Source organism: Lygodium microphyllum, chromosome 2, assembly GCF_053477565.2.
Source record: "Lygodium microphyllum isolate KBCC chromosome 2, Lygodium_microphyllum_v1.1.10, whole genome shotgun sequence".
Classification (NCBI taxonomy): Eukaryota; Viridiplantae; Streptophyta; class Polypodiopsida; order Schizaeales; family Lygodiaceae; genus Lygodium; species Lygodium microphyllum.
The window spans coordinates 81,814,418-81,839,841 of NC_141136.1; the positions used below are offsets into that span (position 1 = coordinate 81,814,418).

Consider the following 25,424-nt stretch of genomic DNA (forward strand, 5'->3'; position numbering starts at 1 on the left):
GAGGGGTCTTGCTCTCGTAAAGAACCTTGTGTTTCATGCTTGCATGAAGCACATCGAGGTTTAGTACCACTGTATTCGAGAGTGGATCCTTGATTCCAAGTTAGCGGTGGCTTGCTGTCCAATGGAGGACAATGCGGTGGATCTCTTCGCAAAGCCTTTGCCCAAGCTTCTATGATTCATCACATGAGGTTGTTGGGTCTTTAGACACCACCAAGTTCTGAGAGGGGGTGTTAATCTGCCTATGTTCATTATGTTAGTATGTCATGTCCTAGTTGTCAGAGTCTGATGGAGACATAGGAGCTCTGGCAGTTTAGATGCATTTCCTCATTTTTTTCGGCTTCTTATGTGCATTCCTAGGTTAGCTACCGCTTTCCACAATTTGTGGCCTACACCTGTTGGACATTGTCACGGTCATTTGGGATTTTTCGGGGTCTAGCATTTATGGCCTCTCCACATGCAAATCGGCCAGATTTGGGCATTTATGGCTATTTATAGCCAGCCCCCCCACTTGTCGCGCGTGCGCGCGCGCGCGCGCACACACACACACACACACTTTTTTTTTCGTAATCACACACACACACACACACACACTCTCTCTCTCTCTCTCTCTCTTTAGTCTTTTGTCTTCCCTTTGCAAGTGCACACTGTGACTCTTATTGCTTGGTGCTACCATCGTCATTAGCTTGATCTGGTGCCCTTACTAAGGCTTTGGGCTGCATGTAGAGACTAAACAGTCCATCATCATTGTATCAACATTCTTCTTGAGTTAGTGTAGTACTCTTCCTGCATCTTCATCTTCCTCTCTCTCTGTCTCTCTCTGTCTTTTTTTCGTAAAAGGTAATTGTATTAATTACGAAAAAAATACAAGATTACTTGATTACAAGATACATGACGACAATCTAAGTCATCATGTGAAGAGATTCTAAGTGCTACAAGTTACAACGTCATGGCAAAGATGCAGAGGAAATTGCCCTATGCCAGGGACGTAAGTCCTCCCTAGAGAGCAAATCAGAATGCCGGAGAAGATCCAACTGCCAATACAAGAGGCCCTTAAGCCTGGCAATATGCCGCTGAATATTATAGGCGGAGTCAAAAAGAAAAGCATTCCGGACGGTCCAGTTATGCCAGCAGCCCCAATATCGAAGAAAATGATACACGAGCTTCATATGTGGCTGTGCAGGAGCGGGGTATTTGGGCTGCCCGAAAACCCAATCAAAGGGGCGCAGGGTGGAACCAACCACTCCTTGCCAGACAGCCGATATAAATAACCAGACTTTCTTTGCGATGGGGCAAGAAATAAATCGGTGGCGGGCGGATTCCACAGCAGTGGTGCAAAAGAAACAGTGGCCATTGGAGATTCGTCGCTTGGAGAGAGCCGAAGCAAGCGGAAGACCACCAACCATCATTCTCCAAAGAAAAACTTTACATTTGAAGGGTGTCTTGTTCAACCAGCCCGCCATCACAGTTTCCCTCCACCATGACCGGGATTTACGTAATCCCCATAAAGCATTCACTTTGGTGACGAGCCATTGATGATCTTTAATCAGAATATGATACACTTGGTTAGCAGAGGCTTTGCTTAAGGTCAGCCGGCCTTGTAGGTCCCAATCCTGCCAGGGATGATGCGAAGCAAGGGCAGGAAAGGGTTGTCTGCTCTAGAGCACCCTCAAAAGCTGTTCCCATAAAGGCCTGTAACCATGAGGGATCCTGAAAAGCCGCCTGGCTGTACGAAAAGATATAAGCACATTACGACTGGCAAGGGTGGCATCCGCAACGGAAGACAAACCCAAACGGGCCATCCGGTTGAATTGTGGTCTGAGGTCCTGTTTACCTTCCCATGCAAGTAAACGGGAAACTGCCAGCAACTCCAATTGAAAAGAGTTAGCAGCTAAGCGATCCTCCGCTGGATGCCACTGGGCCTTCTGGAGGACGTGTTTCCAGGAACACACCAAATGAGTGAGCAGCAACAAGAAGAGCTGGAGAACCGCGAATCAGCATTAAGAACATGCCACCAAGAACTCCGGATCTGGGTATTGCCATGTTGAAGCCCCTGGCCCTCAAGGAAATAACGGGCTATATCGACCCATGGATGATGATCCGAGCACATGGCGCGGAAAAGCGACCAACGGAGTGCCTGCATGTGAGTTTGGGCATCTAAAATAGCTCCGCCACCCATGCGTTTAGGAGTGCACGCATGCGACCAAGAGATCCAGGAAATACCTGCATGCAATGAGTCTTTCTTCCATAGCATGAAACGAATGGACTGAGTAAGAGCATTGAGAGTCGTAGTAGTCCAGGGCAACAATGGTAAGAAATATGTGAGCATTGGCAACATAATAGTCTGGGCCACTTTGAAACGAACATGGAAAGGCCAGGCTTGAGATTTCCAATACATAAACTTAGCCACCATTTTCTGAGAAATCCACTGCAGCAGTTGCTTTGGGGGAACATCAACACCCAAAGGGTACCCAAGGTGCCTGACAATGGAGCCACGAGGAACAACCAGACCCTGCCAGTCCAAGGACTGCAAATCCGACTCCGTGCAGCTGAGAATGGCTGATTTGAGGGCGTTGATGCGAAGGCCGGACGCCTGACCAAAGAGGCCCCAAACATCCAATGCTCTTCGAAGGTTATCCCTGTCCGCACGCAAAATCATAAAAGTATCATCTGCCAGGGATTGGCCAATGAAGTGCTGTCCTGTAGGAAGTGACAGTCCTGCCAACTGAGAAGAGGCTGCCATATGAGATAACATCGAAAGAACTGGATGTGTGGCAAGGGCAAAAAATAGAGGGCTCAAAGGGCATCCTTGCCTGACAGAGCGGGCGAGGACAAATGGCTCAGTAACACCTCCGTTCAGCATGACCCGCGAAGACGCTGCAGCGCTAATAGTGTATATGAGACTAGACATCCGCGGACCAAAGCCCATAGCAGACATAAGTTCAGCAACGAAAGACCAGTCTAGATAGTCAAAAGCCTTTTCCAGGTCCAGTTGAATCAGTACGACCTCCTGATTGGAATGCCTGGCATAATCAATTGCCAGTTGAGCATTCAATACATTGTGTAGGATATTTCGGCCCTTAATAAAACCATACTGTAGAGGGTACACAATGGCCGGGAGATGCTTATGGAGCCGATTCGCCATTACTTTGGAAAAGATTTTGTACATTGAACCCATCAAAGAAATTGGGCGCCACTGTGTCAACTTAGATGGCGAAGGAGCTTTTGAAAGCAGTTTAATGAGGCCTTCTTTCCATGAGGAAGGCATGATCCCCGTTTCCCACACCTGCTGGAACAAAGCCTGCAAAGGTTTCACCAGTTGGGTAGCAAAAGCTTCAAAGAACTCATTAGTGAGACCATCCCAACCCGGGCTTTTATCCTTAGGTAAGTGTAACAAGACGTCCATAACCTCTGCCTCACAAATATCAGACTCCATAGTAGTTTGCATGTCCTGCGGAAGCTGATTGCGGACGAGGTCATAAAAAGCCGAACGGGCCTGAGTAATTTGGGCCGAAGGGGGAGAGGTGAAATCGAGAAGGTCATGGAAATAATTCCTGCACATATGCACAATAGTCTGCGGATCCAGGATAAGGTGGCCTTCTGCATCCTCGAGTCTGGTCATATTTTCTCGAGTAGGAGAGGCATGGAGCGCTCGAAAGAACTTATGGGTCTGACATGCACTATCTTGCAAAGTTTCCGTCAGATGTTGCAGTTTGGCCTGCTGATATGATTTTAACTGGAATGCTTTAATAAGATCAGCCACCCGCATGTCTAGTGCAAGCAGAAATGCATCATCCGGAGTGTCGACCAACAGAGAACGAACCAAAGCCAGCAGATCCTCTGCTGCCTTGCGACGCTGCCGACAAAGAGAGGCATGATAAATCCCATACTGTCGAGCAACCCGTTGTACATTAGAGAGCAATCTTTCAAAAGACGCAGTGCCCTGAGAAGAGAAGTCCAAGACAAATCTGTCAATCAATTGCTGCATATAGCCCTGAAAGAGTGCATGCTTCAGGTAAGATGAGTTGAAGCGCAAAGAGAGTCGGTCCAGAAATCGCTTGAAAGGTGCAATGGGTTGTGCAAGCAGCTCAAGCTGCAGAGGGAAATGGTCTGACAAAGCATATTGCTGCAACACTTTGATGTCGAGCATCTCGGGAAGAAAGTCATCATTCTGCATGATATACGTACGATCCAGTCGCGACCATGTTGTTGCATACTGAGCCGAATGGAAAGTAAACCCTGTAGAAGACGGGTGTAGCCAGGACCAGAGATCTTGCTTAAGAACAGAAAGAGCCAACTCATGCCACATACGACTTTCAGGTGCGTCCATCACCGAATGCTCCGATGTGGACTGGGAAGAATCCACACACATATTAAAATCCCCCATGAAGAAGCCTCCTCTGCCAAGTGACAAGGAGGTCTGCAAAGTCTGCCAAAGCTCTCGACGAGATAACGAATCATTCGGAGCATAGAGGCCAAGTAACCATAAGATTTCCCCTTCGAATAAAATTTCAATCACCAAAAAGCGGCCATGAACATCATTTTTAATAAGCATAGGCTAATATTTGTCATGTACAATCATGAGCACTCCCGAATAATGCATGGCCTTTGTCCCTGCATAGAACAGTCGAAAGCCATTGCAATCCACTACTTTTCCGGCTTCACCGTGACTCTTGTGCTCAACAGCGCACAGGACATCCCACTGATTTTCGTGCAATACCGTCCACATGGCATGTTGCTTGTGGCGAGAACAAATTCCTCGCACATTCCACGTGGCTATTTTCATGTGTAGTTAAAACCAAATCAGGTACGAGGCACATCTTGCCTTGATTTGACCTTGTCAGCAAGAATGTCCAGGACTCCCTCGTCCAAGAAATCCGCCAACACAGCAAAAGAGTTCTGAGGACCAGATTTGGAAGTAGACGGCATATCTACTGGCTTGGGGTTGAAGCGGGGGTAACGACGGTCCCATGGGGTAATGACATTACCTCTGGTATCAAATGCCAGCTTAGCAGGGGGACCCTTTGGACGATCTGAATACATTTTTCTGGCGGGCTGATGACGTGGGGCAGAGGAAACCATGGCAGGGGCAGCGCGCTCAGAAGACAACATTTCCTTCCTGCGCATATATGTACGCATGGAATCTTGTGAGGGAGTAGACACAGTATTTTCCATGCCAGCAACAACCCTGTTGCCTTTTTTTGCACGTACTTCCACCCAATCAGTGGCACGGGAATCCAGACCCGAAACCTGTTTCTCTCTCTGTCTCTCTCTGTCTCTCTGTCTCTCTCTCTCTCTACTTCACTCTGTGTTTGTGTCACTTTTGCATTGTGCACTCTCACAGATCAACATATGGCAGTCTAGCTTCCACAGGATCTTTTTTGAAATGTTACAAGGGAGTAGATGCAAAAGAAGAAGGGATGTAAGTGGAAACTTGTGTACCTTGCAATGGAAAAGATGGGATAGTCTGAAAGTAGGAGACTTACTTTGGATCTCTTTCTCTAAGAGAACAACCCATTCTTGATGGAGTTCTCGAAGACCCTACAACATCATCAGATTTACATGCAATATTTGAAGGGAAAGAACCATATATACCTTCTTCAAGTAGCTGTTGTTGAATTGCTATCTTTCTATCAAGCTCTTCACTCTTCTAATAACATTGTCATTGCATTAGACATCTTATCATGTGTTGGGTGGATGGGTGTGTACAGATTGGGTGTGGGGAGTATGTGTGCGTGCATGCAAGTAAGCATGGGTGTGTGTACTGTTGATGATGTGGGCTATTAGAAATTATAGCTCTCTTTTGTATGTATGTATCTACTATTGATTGTTGTCTGTCAGCGATGACCACACAAAAGTTTGTGTGTGGATGCATGTTTATATGCACGTTTGTGCAAGAAAGAGGAGTATGCATTTGTAAAAAAAGATGTTGTCTTAGGACCGATTTTGTGTGTGTGATATGTGTAAGATGTTGGTTGATTTTGTATTGACACGAGACTTGAGTGTATGTGTGCATGAAAGACGAGGGGAAGGCAAATTGAAACTTTTCTTTTTTGGGAAAACATCTGATTTATTTATTGAAACTCAAAAAAGGGTCTCTTGTACACACACACACACACACACACACACACACACACACACAAAATAAACTTTTTCCCTTCTTGCTATAATTTGGTGATATGACCCCCCATAGTTTGGGTCAAGGACAATGTTGTGAGCGCAGGGAGAGATCGAAGCTTAGATGAGAGTGGAGTAGACAGTGTAGAGTGTGAGAACATGACATCCAATGCAATAATCTGAAGTGTAAGGTGAAAGTACAAAGTACAACCCTTAAACCTTAGGGTTGTAAGAGGATGTGAAACATGATAAGTGCCTAAAATTGTGTAGCATAGAGACATAAAATAAAGGGAATAAATCTGGGGGGAAAAACCTCTCGCACGGAGAGAAAAAGGTGCCCCAGTGTCCTACTGAAGATCACCGACACTCCTAGGTGAGAGTAGGCGTGAGTTAAACCCAACAAACCCCCCTGGAGTGAAGAGTGATTAGGATAAAAGTGTCATCCACCAAAGGAGATCAAATTTAAAGCATTGCAAAATGCTTCAAATTTGTCACAAGGAAGAGCTTTGGTAAAGATGTTTGCCACATTATTGGTGGTAGGGCAATAGACAAGGCTGATATCCTCTCGTGCATGTAGCCTCTCTTTGACAAAGTGATAATGGATCTCAATGTGCTTCGTGTATGCATAAACACTGGGTTCTGTGCCATTGCAATGACACTCTGACTGTCAGTGAACAAAGGAATAGGCTCCCTGATAGATACATCCAGATCAGCTAACAGGCGTCTAAGCCATACGCATTCAATTGTGGTAGTGAAAGTTGCCTTGTATTCGGCTTCACATGACGATGTGGCAATAGTGGATTGTTTCTTGCTAAGCCAAGAGATGCAAGATGAGCCAAGAAAGAAACAACTGGCACCAGTGGAGTGACAAGAATCATAATCACCAGCATAATTAGAATCACTATAAGCATGTAAGTGCAGTGGTTCCCCCTTGGTATAAAGCAATTCAAGAGTCCTAGTACTTTGCAGGTAATGGAAAACACGCTTCACAGCTTGCCAATGTGACATGCATGGCTGATGCGTATATCTGTCAGGGCTGAAATTGTAAACTGTATGTTCGCCCTAGTGTTGCATAGGTAGATAAGGCATCCAATTGCTAGAGCATATGTGTGGATATCAAACAAGTCACTGTCATCATGCAATGACAACTTCAGTCAAGGTTCCATTGGTGTACAAACTGGCTTGCAATCCTGTAAGTCAAACCTCTCAAGAAGTTTACCAATGTATCTCGACTGTGACAATCCAATGCCTCTAGCATCATGAATGAACTGAATGCTCAAGTAATAGTGCAAAGGCTCTAATTGTGATATCTCACCATCATGCATACGAGCTTGCCTTCTAGTACGACGAGCAATAGGAGCATCCAAATGATTATCTTTCATAGTCTGTAAATACCATCTAGGCATTTGTCTAGCCTCCTAACTGTGTACAAGCTCTTGCTAAATTTCAGATTCAGCACCTTGCTGAATATTCAAAGCAACCATAGGTTGATTTTTTGCATTACCCAATGGAGCAGCTGACTGAACATTAAGTTCACTTGCTGAAGCTCTAGTTTTATCATCGAAAGAAATGGGCAGCAACCCTTCAAATACATCACTGGAAGCTTGATATGTCAAAACCAACAAGGGATAATTCTGATTTTTCATCAAAAACCACATCCCTATTGACAAATACCTTTTTAGAGACATGAATCTTTTTTCTTTGCTCTCACTGCTATGCCCCACAAAAATGCATTTGACAGCCTTGTTATTCAACTTCTTCCTGAGTACCTTGGGAATGTGTGCATATGCAAGACACCCAAAAGTACAGAAATGCCCAATAGAAGGTTTCCGGCTGTTCCATGCCTCAAAAGGCGTGATACTCTTTAATTCCTTGGTGGGGCATCTATTCAAGACATGGCAAGTACACATAACTGCGTCCATACAAAAACTGTGTGGCAAGCTCTTTGCTTTCAGCATACATCTGGCCGTCTCCATGAGTGACCGATTCTTCCTCTCTGCAACCCCATTCTACTGTGGAGTATAAGCAGTAGTGTAGTGATGAATAACGCTCTTTTGCTTCAAAAAAGAATTCACCATAAAGAAAATGTATTCCCCCCTTGGTCTGAATGGAGAGTCTTCACCCTGCAGCTTGATTGGTTTTCGAGTGCTAGAAAAGCCAAAAATGCATCATATACTTCTGACTTTTTCACTAAAGAGTGGACCCAACAGAAGCGAGTAAAGTCATCAATAAAAGTGATGAAATAGTAAGAGCCACCCAATGACTTTGTCTGCATAGGGCCACATACATTTGAGAGCACAATCTTTAACTTGGCAGTGGCTCTAAAAGCAACATCACGGGGAAATGAAAAAGGATGCATTTTTCCCAAAATAGCTCCCTCGCATAAGTGCTCAAGAGGTCTCTCCAAGAGAGGTAAACCATCAAGCATTTGTGTACGCTGCAAAAGCATCAAGCTACCATAGTTTACATGCTTCATGTGAGCATGCCATAACTCCACCTGCGACATAGCAAGAGTAAGAGTGGATGCTAAATAGACTGACTGATCAACTGAAAGAGCATCCAACTCATATAACCCATGACATAGAGTGCTAGTCAAAACCAAAGTCATGTGCTCCTTATCTCTCACCATACATTTGGCATCATCAAAGGTGACATGCAAACCACATCGTGCCAAATAAGAAATAGGTAATAAATTCTTCTTTATACCTGCCAGATACAAGGCATCCTGCAAGCTGAGAATAGAGCCATCAATGGCTGTTAGCACCATCTCCCCAATACTCCTAACAGGGTATGATGCATTGTTGGCACACTATACAGAATTGCCAATCGGGGATGCAATAACAAAAGCAAACAAATCTTTGCGAGATGTGATGTGCCTAGAAGCAGCATTGTCAAAAAACCATGTGCTTGCATCCTCAGTTGAGCTCAATGCTCTATCAGCCCAAGAAGAGTCACAACTGCATGTGTAAAAACAATAGTCACTGTCTGCAACAAAGGACACTGACTCAGTAGCAATAGAAGGTGTATCACAAACATGCATCCATGACTCCTCCTTGGCTATGTGTTTTCTACATTGAATGATGTAGTGGCTTGGCTTCTTGCAATAGTGGCACTTGCCCTTCTTTGCTTGTGTGCCCCCTTGTTTTTTATTGCCCTGTGAAGTGCTAGAAGTCACAAAGCTTTGTGGACCATTCTTTCCTTAGCTGGCCTTGCCCTTGTGCCGTGCCATAAAAACCTGCTCAGAGGCTATAATATCCACACCATTGTTCTTTCGTGTCTGCTCTCTCTCTAAGAGAAAACTGACCAGTTGAAGGAAAGTAAGTTGTTGTGGGGCAATCCTCATGGTGAGGTTCAAGGCCATATCAAAGGCCAAGTACAAGGGAGGCAATGAATTCAAGGTAGTAGATATTATCTGTACATTTGAGTAATACTCATCGACATTCGTAAGCTGCTCACGCAAGTCCTGAATTTTATTTAGGTGATCTTGCATAGAATCACCCTCATCCATCTTCACTGTCTCAAGCTCTTTCTTCAAGAAAGAGATGCATGTCTCATTTTTCCAGCAAACATCTGCTCCAAGGTGAGCCAAGCTTCTCGTGAAGAAGTTGCATACCAAATTTGATGGATTATAGACCGCTGAACTGCCAATGCAATGAGTGACAAAGCCTGTGCATCTCGTGTATCCCATGCCTTCTGTGCTCTTGATCTTTGAGGAAGTGGCTGAGCTGGAGCAGGCTGAACAGGCTGAGTTGCCTGTTGTCCATATCCTCCTAGAGGAGTAGCACAAGCCACAACTCCGGGCCTAACTTCTTCACTACTAACATAATCCCAAAGATTCTTCGCAATCAGCACATTCTTTATCATGAAGGACTAGAGTGAATAGTTGTTACCTTCCAACCTATCCTCCTTGGATATGTAAGTAAATACATCGCCTCCCTGATTTGCCATGATAAAACAATGCTGATCAGAGAGCAAAAGAGCAATGTCTCAAGCTGGACCAACCTGGAAATCTTTGAATTTCCAGAAATCACAGCAAGTACCTTGCTGTAATTAACAAATTTGAAGCACTCTCTGTCAAAACTGTCTGGAATGCACGCACCCCAAGGGCGATAAATGCTCAGCAGCACTGTAGATGCAAAAGCCCCAAAATTTACTGTCCCAAAATGTACATAATCAGACTATTTCAGAGTGTCACAGATGTACATGTGTCAATCAGTGAGCTAACTGCAAAAGCCCCAAAATGTCTGGCCCAAATGCAAGAAATCTCTGTTGTAATCATGTCCCAGACACGTACTGAAGCTGAGAATGCCTGCCCGGGCAAAAGCCCCTTCCAAAGAATTAAAGAGAATAAAAAATTGATAAAATTTTCTTGTTTGTTACCTCTGATATGGACTGAGCTAGCCATGGAAGTGACTGAAGGCGGTACAGACCAGTGGCGGGCTGGCCTCGCAGGTTGGAGCAGAGCTGGACTGGCGGGCGCTGTAAGTTAGAGCAGCAGGTGTCAGCGCGGCCTGTCAGAGCTGCAGCAGGCGGCCCTGCTCAGGTGCAGGGGTGGCACAGGGGCAGCGACGACAGGTTTGGAGCAGGTGGGCGAGACAGGGCACAGGGACAGAAGGCAGTGCAGGCTGACGGGGCGACGCAGGCTGACTGGCGCTGCCTGCTGCAGGTTTTGTGCTGCCTGGCGGGGCAGACTGGCATGTGTTACTAGTTTTATTGTTTCTCAGCTGTACTATTTCTTGTAGTCTTCAGTCTGAGGACTCATTATTTAATGGTTATTGTTGAACTTTAGCCTTTATGTCATATGGCATTTATGATTCCTCAATTTTAACTTTTACTACTTTCTCAGTTTGTATTGTTTCCTGTAGTCTTCAATCTGAGTACTCATTATTTAGTGTTTACTGTTGGACTTTAGTCTTCATGTCATATGACATTTCTCAGTCACCATTTGGAATTGACAATTATTACTTCTATTCTTCAATTTGGGTATTCATTATTCATTTGGGTTTCAACTTTCATGGATCATGTAATGTTTTAAACTTTTATGATTTTTAGAAGGTTTTTGAGTCAAGCTATTGTATTTGTTTAGTTTTTTTATAGAGTTTCAATTTTGTCTAGAAAACATATAAATTTTGGGTCCCCACCATCCCCATCCCCATCCCCATCCTCATCCCCATCCCGGTACCCTGTCCCCTATTTTCCTGTCGCCCTATCCCCGTCCCCGTCCCCCGTCCTTGGTGACTATGGGTGGCACTTTTCCACATACTGATCCACATATGGTGTTGCATTCTAGACCACTAAACTCGTGGTTTCAGTAGCCTTGTATTTGTATTTTTTATCTTCCCTTGAGCAGAGAGCTATGATAGCATTTCTTTTGTGTGTCTTTCTTATAGCATGGAGAGATTTATCATTGTTTTCATTCTTTTCCCCTTGATGGTGATTGAGATGTTTTAACTAGAATCTCTCTTCTTGTAAAAAATGTCTCCTTTGCATCACCTGGGGAGCTTTCATTTAGGGTTCTTTCAGCCAAGGGTGCCACCTTTTCTATGCAATATAGATGCATGACATTGCCTTCATCTGAAGGCTTGGTCTTGTATAATGGTTGTATTAGGGGCTTTGCCTACCTGATAGGTCTTGATATTTGAAGCATGATGTGTTCTGATCAAAGCTTTGGGAGCTTATTGGGAGCCTTGCAAGGTGGCATAGTTAAACGTTCTGTTGACAGTTGGTCTTACAGTTGGTCTTCAGTGGAGAATACTCGGTGTTTGTCACTTTGTCAGTGATGTGGGCATCCATCATCTATCTGCTTAGATCGAGGTTTTTGGGACCAGCTGCATGGTGACTTCCATCATCAGTTCTCCACACTGGGGGAACTCACTGCCTGTTTCCATCCATATCATGGGATGACACCCTTGGTGATCTAGAACCCTATCTTGGATTGTTATGGTTCAGATTAAAAAGATAAGTAAACATGTCTTCAAAAATATTATTTTTTGCCTTTGAAAGCCTCAGCATTTTTTCCTAATTTGAGAAGATTGTGCTTTCTGTTGTTCTCTACTTAAGGTTCATGTTGACTGAGAGGTTAGTGATGATGACTCAGCAAAGGGTAACTCAAGAATCTGATGTTTAGGAGATCTTATCAGGAGATGGGTTACTCGTTAGATTAAAATTCTCTCCTCACTCACTTCCTTCCCTCTTCAGAAGCACCAATTTGACATGCCCAATTCAGGCATTCCCCAGAGCTTGTCACCTCTCTAAAGATGCATGACCTCTCTTCATTCCTTACCAATTTTGGATGTTCATTTGCATAGTTCCTGAAGTCAGTAATTTAGATAATGGTTTGTTCAAGTAGTACATAAGCATTAGCATCTCCATTTGGTGGGTGAGACTCTAGTGCATGTGTGAAAAGAAGGAAAGTATTTAATATTCTATAGAAATTGATTGTTTTCATGCCTGCTTGGACGGATTTCCAGGCACAATATGAAGAGCAAAAGCATCAAACAACTGCTGTTGATGTAGAGAACCTTCAGCTCATTGATCGTTTGCATGCAATGTCATCTGAAACAGCACATTTAAAGATTGCAATTGGTGAAAAAGAGAAACAAGAAGAAGATTTGCACCGGTCTCTTGAAGATACTGGTGTTATTGAAAGCTCAATGAGGGCAGAGCTGGAGCAGCAACATGTTCATATTGAAGAACTTGAACTTGAAGCTATCAGGTTACAGGTGCTAGTCAGTTTAAGGTCTTTGTAAAATTTTTGTGACTCAATAGCTTGTGAAAATAAATCTGTAATGAGGAGATGTAGCCATATGATTCAAATATAACCTGTTTTTCTTCTTTTTTGCACTTCGTACAATACCATAGACATCAAAGTCGTATCCTTGGAAAGACTTGTCTCGTACTTTTGCAGAAGAAACTGCAGGCACAAAATGCGGAGGATACTGTCGGTAAAGTTCAGCATACTATGGAGATAGAAACTTTGGAAAATTCAATGAAGGAACTTCATGCCCAGATTAAAGAAAAGTCGAATCAAATAGAATCATATGCCAAGGTCAGTTCCTCCTGGTGTTGTCTTCTCTAGAGCTTTTGCATATATTGAAAGGTGTATGTGTGGGTCCAGATGTTGTCACTCTGTTATTTTATGTCTGCATGAAAATATATTGAATGATAACATTGAAAGTCAAGCAGGAAAGGCTGCAAGAGCACTGGTACAGTTCTTTCTAGCACTTGTGATAAGTGCCATTATTTCTTGTCGTCTAGACACATCCAGTTAGTCCGTTTTGTTGCATTTGATGCCTTCAACTGCAAATGCCGTCTATACTTCATATTATAGGTGCTCAGAAGCTGAAAAGCACTTCTTCAATCAAGCATCTCTTTTTCTTTATCACATCCAAGTATCTAAAGATGTGGCCAACTTGCTAACTCACTCTGTGTAATCAGGTGCTTAAAGATACAGTAGACAGGCTCGAGGGCTCATCAGATGAATCGCATGAGCAGTTAAGCAATGCATTTGAAATTGCTGGGTCTTTGAGAAAGATACTGGAAGATCATGAAAACCAATATGCAACTCTGGAAGGAAATTGTCGAGTATGAACCTGTCATCTATTAAAATGCAGTAGCATCTCTTTTTTAGATCTAAAATAAGCCACACCACCCTTTACAGATGTATGAAGTATGAATCATTCATATTAGAAAGTAACGTGTCCCAATGGTTTCTATTTGTTTTAGAGGAGAGAATTAGAACTTGGAGAAGTACAAAGAAAACTTGCTGCTGCCAACAATACATTCACAGAAACCATAGAAGCCCGTGATGTGAGGATAAGGGAACTTGAGAGCAGACTCGCTCAGAAGCAAAATGAGGTAGCTTTCTGAGATTTAAACCTGCAGTACCTGTGGCATATGATATCCTGTATTGATGTTACCAAATTTTCATGTTATGAAAAGGTTCACGATGCACAGCAAGAACTACAAGATCTGCAGATTGCAATGGATGCAAAAGAAAGTCTTGTACGAAGACTGGAATATGACATCAAACTGAAATTGGGTAGGTTTTTTTATTTATTACATCCATACATCAAGGTTTTCTGTCTCAATGATTAATAAATATCAATAGTTTGAACTGGCTGTTTGCCTAAAATGTAGACAGATTTTACTAGTTAAATTTTCACAACGTGTATATAAGTAGGACTCCCCTACAAGCAAACGTGTAGAAAACTTTGATGGTGACTCTAAACATCACAAAAAAGCAAGTAAAGAAACATCTTTGCACACAGATGCACTGAAACATTAGGAACTTGTTGCTAATGACTTGAGAGCCTACTACCACTGTCCGACTCAGTCAATGAAATGAAAAATGCACCATGATGGGCTGAATGGAAAACCTAACCTAGTCACAAGATGGTGACATAAGGGCATTTTGATTTGGGAGGGAAGCTCCATTGCACAAATGCCAGCAAAATGAGCCAGTAACACCAATCTTACTGGACTCAGAGAGGAAGCTACATCATGATCAGCGTACAATTTTTTAGGGCAGGAAGACCGGTCAATATCTTTATGCTTGATGATGGGTCAGACAGATCATGAAAAGTTCTGCTCTCAAACTTGTTTGGAAGGATTACAGCATGAAACAATTACGAGTGCTCGTTAGTAAAATCTGATGGCTCTTAATGACACATTTGCAGTGCAGTATCTGTAATCTTTGAAAGCAAATGACCAATGGGCATGTAAGTTTTGTATCTTGGCAATAGTGGTCACCGATTATCATATCCTCAATTGTTGACAAATTTGTAAATAAAAAGTAATCTGTTGCAAAATTAGATATTTGCATATGCAGTAGAATCATTTATTCTTGGTCCATGTATCTGTCTGGTCACTGCTTTCTTGCATCTGCCTCTTCCTATTCTCTGTTGGCATTTTGATTATCATTCTAATGGTGATGATGGAGGAAAATGAAGATGGAAATCTTCCTCTTTGCTGTTGGCATTTTAATTATCATGCTAACGGTGACGATGGAGGAAAATCAAGATGGAAATCTAAGTTGGTCTAGTGCAACTAAAGGTTTTTCTCTTGACAATGTAGCAAAAGTCAGGTGCAAATGTGTCCCAAAGGTGTTGGCCTAGTAGTTAGCACTTGTGGTCATAATTGTAAGGTTGTAGTTTCCAAGTCTCATAGGGTACATCACTTGGTTGGATGCCTATTTCACATGGTGTGTTTGTGGAAGTCTGGGCTATTGCCTAGTCATGCACTCCGTTGTTTCTCCTTCTTGGTAGGATTGTCAAGGAGGAGGGTTCAGTGTGATCAAGCTCCATTGTTCATTTGGCTTGCGAACTGTCTATCTGTGCATAGGAAAAGATGCCAGTATGGCTCTTACCCACTTTCTTGGCTAATACTTGGAGGGGAGGTGCTCCCCATTTGGGTGTGTCTTATCTCAGAAAAAAAATCAGGTGCACCTGTATTTTGACATTGTGAACATGTCCTTAGGATCTCAAACTCAGAAATGACTTTTGAATCACCAAAATGGACTCTGGGCGAGGGAAAACAAAAGTTTTAGATTGAGAGCTTAAAGGTCAAACTAGAAGCAACACAAACCATGCTCGACCATGACTTTGGAATTGTGCTCCCAAAAACAGAATATGACTTGAAAATGGAAGATAGGGTTCTCAACTTCAGTATGACACGATATAATAGCTAGGAGATCAAGAAAATGGGACACATTATCTTGGTCTCATCTTTTCACTACCCACAATCTTCTGATGTATAGAACAATCTGAAACTGAATCCCCAAGAATAGCCTCGCCTCCACTGGTCTATGATGATACATGGGAGGATGAGCCACCAATGGGTCAAACCATAATCAACGCACCAGCTCCAACTATCAAGTTTTAGTGCTAGTATACCATGAAGCACCATTGGGTGGCAAAAATTTCTCATCAACAATGCCATCCCCATCCTCCCAACCAGACTTAGAAAATGTCAAGTGGCTCATCAAGGTGTTCAAGTCAACCACCCAATCTGCCCCTAATATTCCTCCATTCAATCTGCCCATATTAGGAGATGATGATAACCTCAAACCTCATGCTGAGGAGTTTCTAATTGACTTTGTGACTGCACAAAATCTTAGAAGAATGTTCCCTATCCTCATTGTCAATTGCCTAAGCAAGACAAGAGCCTTTAAAGATAGGAAACAGTTGAGCTAGATAGGTGAAGTGGCCTTTGTCCAATCATGTAAAGATTATACAGCTTGGAGAGCAATGTTTGCCCTGAAGACAAAAGAAGCCTATGGCGAGCAACTGGTATAGTGCTGCAACATGCTTGAGAGTAATGAGCATGCCTAGTTTGGCTTATGCCATGCACCAAGTAAGGAAGAGAAACCTAGATTCCTGCTTGTTGTCCTGCTCACAAAGGCATTGATGTAGTTATGGATCATAGAAGCACGGAAGTAAAACTTCCCAAAACTCAATGTCAATGCCAAGAGTGACAATAACATCAATCTCTTCTAGCCTAGGGACCCGGTGGACTCCTTGCCTTCGTGAGAGAGTTCATTGTTTCCTTGATCCCTCCATAACTACGTGCAACTATCTAGGCTTCTCGTAATTCCACTTTCATGAAGATCAACCATCTATGAAGAGCAGCTATATCTACTATTCTGTGATATCAATGGAAGGATAGACCAACTCGCCATGGTAAGATATTTCCTTCATTCTATGTTCTTACCCCCTTTTTGCATGGGACTATTGGAAGATATGAATGAAAGCTGCTTATCCTTTGCAGCCATCCATTCCTTCGCAAATACTCCTAGCAGCAGAAGTGTCTCTCAAAGAATATTTGATGAGCAAAGCTTGCTTGTCCCGGTTGCTTTTGAAAAAGAAATAGAAGAGAGCACAAGGTTCAACCTTAGAAAAGAAGCAAGCACCTTCACTACCATAGTAGCCGGGAGATTCGGAAACGGCAAGGTAGGAAATGGGTTTCAAATAAGTTTCCTATGATATTAATTGTAAAGGAAACTTCTGAAAAGCTTTTCTTACCTTTATACTAAAAATTATGGGTTATAGAATCCATATGCATGAAATACTCAAATAAATAATCCTACTATGTGTTATCTACATGGCCAATGATCAAATTGTACTCTATAAACATGCAAACAATGTCAAACCTTCAAGAAAATAGGCATTATTAGCCATTTGTAAATCATGTTTCAATTTATAACTGCTAACATCATTATCAATGATTGTCAACATAATATTTAAAGGGAATCATTAAATACCATTTTAAAGCAAGGATAAAACTAGCAAACATGAATACTATTATAGAAGTAACAAAGTGTCAAACAAGTCTCAAGTCTCATGAACCCTTGTCAAATATTCAATACATAAATGGATCATGGAAATTACTAAAAGTCAATTCTAAGTCTCCGAGAATGTATCATGAGTCATGACTCATATTGAATGTCTTCCTTGCTGTCATGACTCCTCAATCTCCTCATCCTCCTCCTTATCACTCTTGTGGCTAGAGTTGGAGCTCTCAAGCAAATCCTCATTAGTAGCTGCAGTGGTACTTGTGCTAGCTGCATTATGAGTATGAGTTACTGTCTTGTAGCTCGGACATGCATCACAAGTTTCTCGTAAGTTCGTTGAATGCAAACTGTTACAAACAATTTGGAAGGGCTGTAGCTTGTCATGATTTACGAATCCCCAAGTTTTAGGCAAGGCATGATTGCAAGGGAAAAAACACCACTTTGAGGTGCTTTCAAAAGGGAAAAAGGTGCTTTCATGACAAGCCACACTTATTTGGGCCAAAACCTCACTTTCCAAATTCCAGCCACTGATCTCTTTTTTGATGTATAAGAAATGCCTCAAAAAGGTAAGAGACATTTCTCACGCGTTTCATATGTTTCCTACCTTGGAAAACTATGTTCATTGCACCTAGGGGTTGTCAAGTTAGTATTGCCTGGTGTCATTAGTCATCCAACTCCACTAACCCCCTATTCCCATTTCCCACTTGCACTCCAAGGGCACATGGCATTCATGCTTGCTCTGTAGAGTTGTCATCTTGGAACCCATTAAGCTACACAATAAATGGTTTATTGATTGGGTAGGATATACTTGGGTATCTTTACTATTGCTAGACCCAACTCCCAATCACACACCCATCCACTATAAGGTAGTCCCACCCTAGGGAGTGCACATGTAACCATGTAGGCATAGTTTGAAGATGGCGAACTACTATACCACTCCACTTGAAGACCCCTATGGACCTTTTGCATCTACAATACGTGCCAATGGTCCATTACATTCTAGCAATGGGGTTAATGTTACCATTTTTCAGGGCTTGGAGAATAAACAAAGCATCAAGCATAAAATGGAGAGTTGCAAAATAGGAAGAAAGGCAAAGAATGGAGAGTTGTGAAGTAGGAAGAAATTTGCAAAAATAGTAAAAAATAATAGCTCCTAGAAATGGAAGTTGCTAGTATAGGAAGCGAAGAACAACTTCTAAAAACAAGAGTACTAAGCCAACAACCCAAAAAATAGCAAATTATTTTTTATAATATTTCAAAGATTGTGACTGTCCCTTACTATTTTTCTAGTCCAAATTAAAATAATCCCAGTACACGGAGAATAATTATGTTGTAAAATCTAGGCGCCAGCTGTGGAAATTGTAAATCTGACATGTTAGACTTTGTCACAATATGCAGGATCTAGAGCATGGTAGATGCTAAAGCTATGGAGGTTGAAAGGGAAAGAAGAAAATCATGTAGACATTGACCTTGACAAAGACAAATTGTCACACAAGTGAATTAGGTTCCAAGATTGAGACTTGGACTCATAAACACAATCTTGTGTATTGACAGTGACAAGACATTTTACTGGAAAGAAAAGAGTACTATCATTTCATTAGAAAAAGAGTGCAAGTACAATGCTTTATAGGAATTGAGTGGTGGTACTTTCTCCTACTGTGCATATGGGATTCTGGTCTTGAGCCCTCACTGCTCCTCACAAAGGGATTGAAGTAGGTGTGATTGCAAATATCTCAACATCCCTTCTCAATCATAACCAGAAGTATAAAGCGTATAGAGGCTTTAGTGAAAGCAACTCCTGCAAAGTGTAGGCACACCATAAACATGGCAAAACACCAAAGGCTGTCGCAGAAAATGCTAAGTTTGGGTACCACAAACATGATGGACATCCAGAGGCTATAGCAGGGATTTCACAAAGTGTACAGAGGCTATAGTACAAGGCTAACTGAGGAGTTTACAAGTTTATGTCTGAGGCATTAGGGCTAGGAAATACAAAACTAAAAAAGTCTATCTTAATAGAAGGATTGATGAGGTTTGTCCTTCTCCTGGTGGTCTTCTTTTTCTTCTTCTTCTTTTTCTCAATTTTCTTCTTCTTCTTTGACTGCAACTAGATAGGCCTTTTGGGACCTCTTTCTGGTGTGGCAGAACTTCTTATTGTGTCTGGTTCTTTTCTAGAAGTCACAGAAAAGCTGATTCTTCTTGCCTTTGTACCTGTTGCCAACATATAATGGATGTTCATCTCTAGAGGTACTTGGTTCTTTTTTAGTTTTTAGCTTCTTTTCCTCCTCTAACAGTGATGCCTGGATATCAACAAGTTCAAGGTTTGGCATATTAATTAGAGTTGTTGATACATTATTATATTTAGGAGGCAAACTCTTAAGTAGAACACCGATGCCAATTTTTTTCTTCGATTTTAATGTTGGTTCTGTAAGTTGGGTTAGAAGTCCTTCCATGTAGTTTAGTTGTATGGCAAGTGACGTGCTGGACTTTATTTCAAGTTTGAAAAACTCAATCAGGAGACCATACTTTGATGATTTAGACTGTGCACCGAACAAAGTGTCAAGTCTCTTCCATGTATCCTGTGAAGTCTCACATTTATTCACATGGTGGATATAACTGTCATCTAGCTCTAGTTTGATAATGGCCTGTGCTTTGTCATCAATTTTCTGCCAGGTAGCTGCTAGGGCAGCATCTTGGGGCTTCTTCTCTTGTCCATTAGTCATGGCCCAGAGACCCTTCTTCATCAGGATGAGTTTGAAGCGGGTCTGCCAGGTATGAAACCCAGCTCCTTTGAAACCGGCAGTTGGAGAGTCTTTGCCCATGTTAGACTTGTGGGAATAGTAGCAAATCAGCTTCAGAATTATCAGATTTAAGCAGCACAAGAGATAATCTTGAGTGTGCTAACAAGCAAAAGTGCCAAAAAACACTAAGTGATCAGTATCGAGAGATACTTGTGGAGCCAAATTCTTGGTAAATGCTCAATAGGTCTTCATCGGTCTTCTATTTCCCTTCTCGATTTGCTTGCTGAACTGCTTGCTGGGAACTCAAAGTGACAAAACTTTGAGTAGGGTAAGAAGAATGGGAAGAATAAGATGTTTGATTTCTTCAAGACCTCAAAGGATCTTCAAGCACTTCCCCTCCTCAATGATTTGATAGCCCAAAGTTTTGCTGAGACCTCTATTTTGAAGCAGATCAGAATGACAAGATGTTAGTTTTTCCCAATGGGAGTGAAGGAAGAAGTGGAGAATGAGCTTATGATAGAGTGTAGAGTGTAGGAAGCTTTGGAGAGTGGTTAAGTGTAGGATGGAGATGAGATGGGAGGTGAGCGTGCCTAGCTACATAGTATGCTTGAACTATGTCAGTGCATGATAGACATGATGGTTGTATATGTTAGCTAGCTCATGTGTGAAATAGAAGGTGGTTGGTTGGGTGCGGGTGGGGAGGCAGATATGGTGAGGGACAAATAGGTATGATTTGCTTCGATTGGGCAAGGGAGGATGGTGAAGGTTGTAATTAATTTCATTTGCTTCGATTGGGCAAGGGAGGATGGTGAAGGATGTAATTAATTTCATTGTCTCAATGGAAGCTGGTACACAATCCACCATGTTGGAGCCTACGTGCTAGAAGTGCGTGCGTGCTTTGGATCCATGCCACTTTTTCATCCCATTTTAGATAATGAGATCCTGGTGTGACCCTAGCTCTAGGAGGTACTAGCCATAGTGAGTACTATTTTGCCTCCTTTGCATCCATCACTTGTAGGAGGTGGTGGCCATAGTGAGTATTATCTCCCCCAATATTAATGGATAACTTGTTTGTGCTTGTCTCCTCTACATCCATTACCTGTAGCTGCCCTGGTTTCTCAAAATCATACGTGTCACATTGTTTGCTTTGCGTCTTAGCATTAAAGTCTCCCACCAAGAGAATCTTTCCTAGTCTAGAGTAGTGTACAATCTTGTTTGAGAGGTTTGTGAAAGGGCACTCTCCTCCTCCATCTCCCTCTCTCTCTTGTTGTTGGGGCTCCCTGGTAGCATATCTCGACCTTCGCAGGGGGAAGTAGGAGAGGGCAATGTATAGCACGTGATCACAAGATATCTCCACTCTTATCCACATGTATCGTGCATCTCGGTCTCTTTCCATGATGGAGACCCTGTTGCGGAGCTCTTGTTTGATCAACACCCTCCTGATTCTCTAGTGGTATCCTAATGTCTCGTGTAGCTCCTGTGTATGGACTCCCAAACATATCCATGTACTCTAGGCAGTTCCCTCTCAGGACGACTCAGATGTGTCTTTGTGACTAGAATCAGCTCATGGTTCTCCATTACCCTCTCCATCCTCCTTGGGTGTATCCATTAAGTAGTTATAGTTCCATATTTTCATCGACATCTCCATAGTTGCATTCGTACTATCTATAGGCGGGCTTGTTCCGTATGGTTTGTACCGTACAGTATGGTATGTATCCATACCAATTCATATCTAAAAATAGGCCATTTTTGGCCAATGAAGATTGGACCATACAATATCTTCCAACTTCCAAGCCTTCTGTTTATTATCATAATTTCAAGGCTCCCGCCTCCTCTCTCTCACACACACACACACACACACACACACACAAAGAATGAAGAGCATTTTTGTCCATCCACCCTACACTTTTCTTTTTCTATGATGTATTATGTATTCACTTCCATATGCCTACTTGTAGCACGTTGCGCATGAGGTTTTGCCTTGTTACGCTCATGTATTATTCCTATTAACTCAAGTGACATTGCTATTTTAGCTCTAAATATGTGTTCTATGATTTGTAGTCCAAAAATAACCTTCTTTTTTTTTTGGGCATAGTAATATCGTATTGTACCATATAAAATCTTAAGGTACCAATTAGTACTATACCATATCATACGTTTCGTACCTGACAACCTTGCGTATCTCTAATGTGTCTATCTCATAGACTGCATATCCCTATTGTATTGCCTTGCTATCAATGAGGACTCCGCCATCTGTATACATTGCCTTCTTTCCCTCTTTCCTAGCTTTGATTACTTTGATTACTTTGGACATAAAATCTCTCTAGTGCTACAAATAAGGTTGAGGAAGATGTGGATGCTAATGTGGATACTAAGGCTACGCCGCACTCACTTTTTGGGTTTTATGAAAAGGGCGTCATATTGTTTCTCCTCACGTGTGGGATGCCTTATTGGCTAAGCTACCTTTGTTTTTCAGTTGTTGGTTCGTACACATTGTGCCCTGGAGGCTTTTGGGAATAAAGGGCTATTGTGCCTTTTATATGTGCTCACAAGTGAATACACCCTTAACATTTGTACTTTACATGTATCTATCACAAAAACCTAAAAGGCATACAACTCATTGTACCCACACATCATGCACCTCTCACTCTCTCCTCTCTACTACTACTCACATTTTCTCTCTCTTTCTCTCAGCCATTACCATTGTTGACCATTGCATCTCCACTGCGCATTCGACACTTCAAACTAGTATCAGAGCGTCGGTCATCATGAGCATGCTTCACGGAGTTCGCTCGAGCTGTGTCAGTTTATCCCACGTAGGAGAACAACAAGTTGCCTTCAATTCTAATCAGACGCACCTCACTAGGGTGCAAGCAGCTTGCGGGTCACAGGTTGCAATCCGTTGTAGGTTGCGGGTTGTAGTTAGTTGTAGGGTGTAGACAGAGGTCGCCGGTTAGAGGTCAGCTTAGGCAAAAGCCTTTTTGGTCAATGCAGGTCCGTAGGTGCTTGACAGTTAGGTGTCAACATCCGCGGCAGTTCCTAGGCCAGGTGCAAGTGGCGCGCAACATCCTAATAGTCTAGGTTTTTTTTCCTAATGAAATCACACCTTCTTTTTCAAAAGGTTTATCCTTGGTAAATTTTGCGGGCTATCACGTGCATGTAAGCACAGATTGATAAATCTCAGAGATGGTGTATGCATTTACTCCTAGAATTTGGGGCTTTTGACGTATGCTCCAAGATTTTACTCAGTTGAGTAAAATCTATGAAATGTGCACACATTCGGGTCTTAGATATTAGGGCTTTTCATGTATTTGTGGAAATTGCACTGTGCCAAGTACAATTTCGCAAAATTTGCAAAATTTTTGTTACATTTGGTCTTGATTGTTGGGTTTGACTAATGCCTACGCTCATAGAGAAGTGTGAGTGATTCTTGATAGAACACTAGGGCACTTTTTACCCTCCTTACAAGAAGTTTTTTGCCCTAGATTTATTCTCTTTTATTTTATGTGCCTATGTTACACAGCTTGGGCACTTATCACGTTTTACATGTTTCAGGTGTGAACACACTCTAGCAACCCTAACAATTAAGGGTAGTACTTTGTACTTGCATCTTTCACTCTTTGATTATTGCATAGGGTGTCGTGCTATCACACTCACACTCTCTTCACTGTCTAGTCTGCTCGCCACTTGGCTTGAACTGCCAGTGCCTGTAGCGCCCACGCCTAACTAGCGTCTTAGCCTATGCTAGCTCTTTGTTTGCGTCGCCAGTCAGGGCAACGGCCCTTGTTTGCCCTTGCAATTCCAGTGCCGCTTGTCTTGTGAGCAACATGCCACTTGTGCCCGTCGCTACAGCTCCACGTGTGCCCGCCCCTTGTTGCTCTTGGTTTGCTTGCCTGCGTCACATTCTACAAGTGTTGTGTCCTTGAGCAGCAGCCGCTTGCCACTTCAGCTCGACCTTCAACTACCACCTGTATCGCCAGGATCCGCCTTGCCCGAGGTCTATATTATTTGAGGTAGAAATGGATTTTATTTTAAAATTTATCAAATTTTTTAAAATTCAGACTTCATCTTTAAGAAGGGGCTTGTGTCCGTTTAGTATCTCTTTGCTCTCGCAAGTGTCTAGGACACATTTCTCATAGAGATTTTGTGAAATTTTGGGTCAGAAAATTGGGCCTTTTGTTGTCATGGCAAATGTACATCAGTGACAGTTTGCAATAGACTGATTTTGTGCATTTTGGGACAAGAAATTTTTGGGGCTTTTGCATTTTTAGTACTGTTGAGCACTGTTTGCACCTTGGATAGTATGTGCTTCAGACAAATTTTGAGAGTGTGATTAAATTTGCTGATTATAGCAAAGTGCTTGTTGTAATTTCTAGAAATTCTGAGATTTCTAGGTTGGTCCAACTTGAAATTTGCTCTTTTGCTCCTTGATCAGTGCCATTCACCATGGCAAATGAGGGAGGTGATGTATTCACATATGTGTCCAAGGACGATAGGTTGGATGGCAACAACTATTCTCTATGGTCTTTTATGATGAAGAATGTGATGATTGCAAAGAATCTTTGGGATTATGTCAGCGGTGAAGAAGTTAGACGTGGAGTTGTGGTTCCTGTTACACCTCTTCTAGAACGATGTGGACAAAGGGCAACTCAACCCGGTCAGCTTGTTCAAACCGCTCCAGCTCAGTCACTTTCCCAGAGATCAGCGATACAAAAGGCATGGGACACACGAGATGCATAGGTTTTGTCGCCGATTGCATTGGCAGTTAAGCGGTCAATCATCCCACACATTTGGTTTGTAGCTTCTTCACGAGAAGCATGGCTGACCTTAGAGTAGATGTTTGCTGGAAAGAATGAGACATGCATCTCTTTCTTGAAGAAAGAGCTTGAGACTGTGAAGGTTAATGAGAGTGATTCTATGCAAGATCATCTAAATAAAATTCAGGACTTGCGTCAGCAACTTATGAATGTAGATGAGTATTACTCAAATGCGTGGCTGATATCTACTACTTTGAATTCCTTGTCACCCTCATATTTGGCCTTTCATACGGCCTTGAATCTCACTATGAGGATTTCCCCATAGCCACTTACTTTTCTTTGGTTGGTCAGTTTGCTCTTAGAGAAAGAGAAGACACGAAAGAACAATGGTGTGGATGTTACAGCTTGGAGGAGACTTTATGGCAAGGCACAAGGGCAAGGGCAACCAAACTAAAAATGCTCCATAAAGCGGCAAGAAACAAGGGGGGCACGCAAGCCAAGAAGGGCAAATGCCACTATTGT

At 42.5% G+C, this 25,424-nt stretch overlaps 1 protein-coding gene across 5 annotated transcripts in view; it reads left to right on the forward strand.

The window, feature by feature from the left end:
• LOC148039941 (uncharacterized) overlaps positions 1 to 25,424 on the forward strand; it is a 153,013-nt gene that overhangs the window by 88,785 nt on the left and 38,804 nt on the right. For all 5 annotated transcript variants that reach the window (XM_087695386.1, XM_087695366.1, XM_087695369.1 and 2 more), the window contains 5 exons: positions 12,585 to 12,836; positions 13,022 to 13,162; positions 13,552 to 13,698; positions 13,840 to 13,971; positions 14,056 to 14,155. In XM_087695386.1, coding sequence (XP_087551512.1) covers positions 12,585 to 12,836; positions 13,022 to 13,162; positions 13,552 to 13,698; positions 13,840 to 13,971; positions 14,056 to 14,155 — 772 coding nt within the window. The remainder of the gene's footprint in view (positions 1 to 12,584; positions 12,837 to 13,021; positions 13,163 to 13,551; positions 13,699 to 13,839; positions 13,972 to 14,055; positions 14,156 to 25,424) is intronic.